Here is a 2,797-nt window from a genome sequence, read left to right on the forward strand (position 1 = left end):
AGAGCAAATATAGTACCTATATGTAAAGGAGGAAATAAAGAAGACCCTACTAACTATAGACCAGTCTCTCTAACAAGTACAATAGCAAAAATTTGTGAAAGAATTATCAAAAGTAGATGGGTAAGGTATTTAGAAAAAACAACGTGCTTAATCCAAGGCAATTTGGATTCAGACAAGGACGATCATGCGTCACAAACTTAATGTGTTTGTATTCAAGGCTGATAGATATAATACAAGAAAGAGATGGATGGGCTGATTGTGCATTTCTAGACCTAAGAAAAGCTTTTGACAAATTACCACATAAGAAGTTGCTTAAGAAATTAGAAACTGAAGGAGGAATACAGGGCAAACTGCTTAAATGGATGGAAGACTTTTTGCAAGAAAGAAAAATGAGAGTAGTGATAAGAGACAAACATTCAAATTGGGTGAAGTAATAAGTGGTGTTCCACAAGGAACGGTTCTGGCCCCAATAATGTTTGCTATATATATTAATAATTTGGGTAAAGGACTTGAAAGTTATATGAGCTTCTTTGCAGATGATGCAAAACTGTTGAAAAAGTAAACATTGAAGAAGATTGTGAGTCGCTACAGAGTGATCTCAATAAAGTATGGGAATGGAGTAGGAAGTGGGAGATGCAATTCAATACTAAGAAGTGTAGTAAAATGGAATTTGGAAAAAGCAAAAAAAGAATAGTAGGATCATATGAACTGGGAGAAGAAGGAATAAAAAGTAAAAAATGAAAAGGACCTGGGAGTCATTATTATGAATAATATGTCACCTGAAAAACATATAAACAAGATTTTTGGAGAAACGTATAATTTAATAAGAACAATCAAAGTGGCATTTACGTACCTGGATGAAGAAATGGTGAAGAAAATACTAATCACTCTGATAAGACTAATATTGGAATATGCAGCGATAATGTGGTCACCAAGGACAAAAAATATGTATAACAAAACTTGAAAGAATACAAAGAGCAATTACAAAATTGGCACCAACACTCAAAACCATCATATGAAGAGAGAATAACAAAACTTGAGCTACAGATATTAGAGCAAAGAAGAGAGAGGAAATTTGATAGCTATTTATAGAATCATGAAAGGCGTAGAGACTATTGATAGAGAGGACCTAATAAAATGGAATGATAGAAATACAAGAGGACATAGAAAGAAAATCAAGAAGGACAGTTATTGAAGAGATCTGAAAAAGAACAGCATTCCCCACAGAGTGATAGACATTTGGAACAAGCTAGATGAGAAAGTAGTGTGTGCAAAAACAATACATGAATTTAAAAACAGTTTAAATAAAATGAGATATGAAGACGGGACACCACGAGCATAGCTCCCCTTCCCGTAAAATACAACTAGGTAAATACACACACATACACACACACACACACACACACACACACACACACACACACACACACACACACACACACACACACACACACACACACACACACACACACACACACACACACATATATATATATATATATATATATATATATATATTTATATATATATATATATATATATATATATATATATATATATATATATATATATATATATATATATGAGAGATTGGGTGGAGGAAGAATAAGCGAAGATGGGCTGGAACTTTTTATTGCTTATACGTTTCGACCGACTCGGTCTTCTTATGGACTGCCTAGAAGAACAGGTTCTCCCGGAATCAGCCCCAAGACAACTGAGAAGTGACAAACATCCTTTTACTGAAAGTGCAAGAGCTTACTTAGAGGAAGCGTGCAAAAATCTTGAGGATAAAGTGAACGAGTTGCACCATGATATAGATAGTCTCGCGTTACCCGGCTGGTTATCGCGTAAGTTAGCCAAGGAGTATACGGTTCAAAGTGTTAAGTTAAAGCGCGAACTAGCTCGTCTGTGCGAGGTCAGCGATTGGAACATAGTAGGACGTTTAGACCTGGTTCTGAACCTTTCAGACAGACAGTTATCCAGCACAGAAAAGCAAGTACTCTCACTAGGTTTAAAGTTTGACATCGGAGGTAACGGAAAAGGTTTCAATGAGTTCATAAACTGCAACTATAAGTGGAGGGATCGTGATGCGGATAAAGGCTTTACTCAAGGAGTGGTCGCTTGCTATAAAGCCTTAGCCCAATCTAACATTTGTGTCATCCCGAGGAGATATAAGGAGGCGCTACACACACTAAGCCAGGACGATAGCATAATAATCTCTCAAGCTGATAAAGGTGGGGGTGTGATTGTTATGAATAAGAATGATTACTTAGATAAGATGCTAGATCTACTGAATGATCACATCACTTACGAAAGAAAACCGGATGGAAACGCGGACAACGAAGCGGAGAAGTTTAAGATCGAGGCCAGGAATATCCTACGAAAATCTGTCAAAGGTAAGAAATTGTTAGGCCTGTTGGAAGAGGCCCCGAGACCCCCCTCGATGCACGGCCTCCCAAAAGTTCATAAAACAGGAATACCTATGAGACCCATAACTTCAGGGATCGGGAGTGCTCCGCACAAGTTGGCCAAGCGTCTAGCCAAACCACTCTCTGGAACCCTTGGAGGAAGACGAATATAGAAGGATCATGGGTAGAGGCACCACGTGGCTAAGGTATGTGGACGACGTTATTGTGATAGTACCGGAGAATATCGACATTGGACATAAGCTAGATAGACTCAATAGAGTCCATAAAGATATACAATTTACTGTAGAGATGGAAGACGACCACAAGTTACCATTCCTTGACACGTTGGTGCACAGGAGGGATGAAGGAGTAAGATTCTCAGTGTACAG

General features: G+C 37.9%; 1 protein-coding gene across 1 annotated transcript; it reads left to right on the forward strand.

The window, feature by feature from the left end:
• The first annotated feature begins 1,666 nt into the window (after window positions 1–1,666).
• On the forward strand, window positions 1,667–2,581 carry LOC143030172 (uncharacterized). Its single transcript, XM_076193335.1, has one exon. The coding sequence runs from the start codon at window positions 1,667–1,669 to the stop codon at window positions 2,579–2,581; it is 915 nt and encodes a 304-aa protein (XP_076049450.1).
• Window positions 2,582–2,797: the final 216 nt, after the last annotated feature.

The sequence above is a fragment of the Oratosquilla oratoria genome, chromosome 12 (genome assembly GCF_046742065.1).
Source record: "Oratosquilla oratoria isolate Oo_2021 chromosome 12, ASM4674206v1, whole genome shotgun sequence".
Taxonomy (NCBI): domain Eukaryota; kingdom Metazoa; phylum Arthropoda; class Malacostraca; order Stomatopoda; family Squillidae; genus Oratosquilla; species Oratosquilla oratoria.

Bases quoted from the DNA above. Each gene is read 5' to 3' on its own strand.
- LOC143030172 (XM_076193335.1), top strand. From the start codon at position 1,667: ATGGACTGCCTAGAAGAACAGGTTCTCCCGGAATCAGCCCCAAGACAA.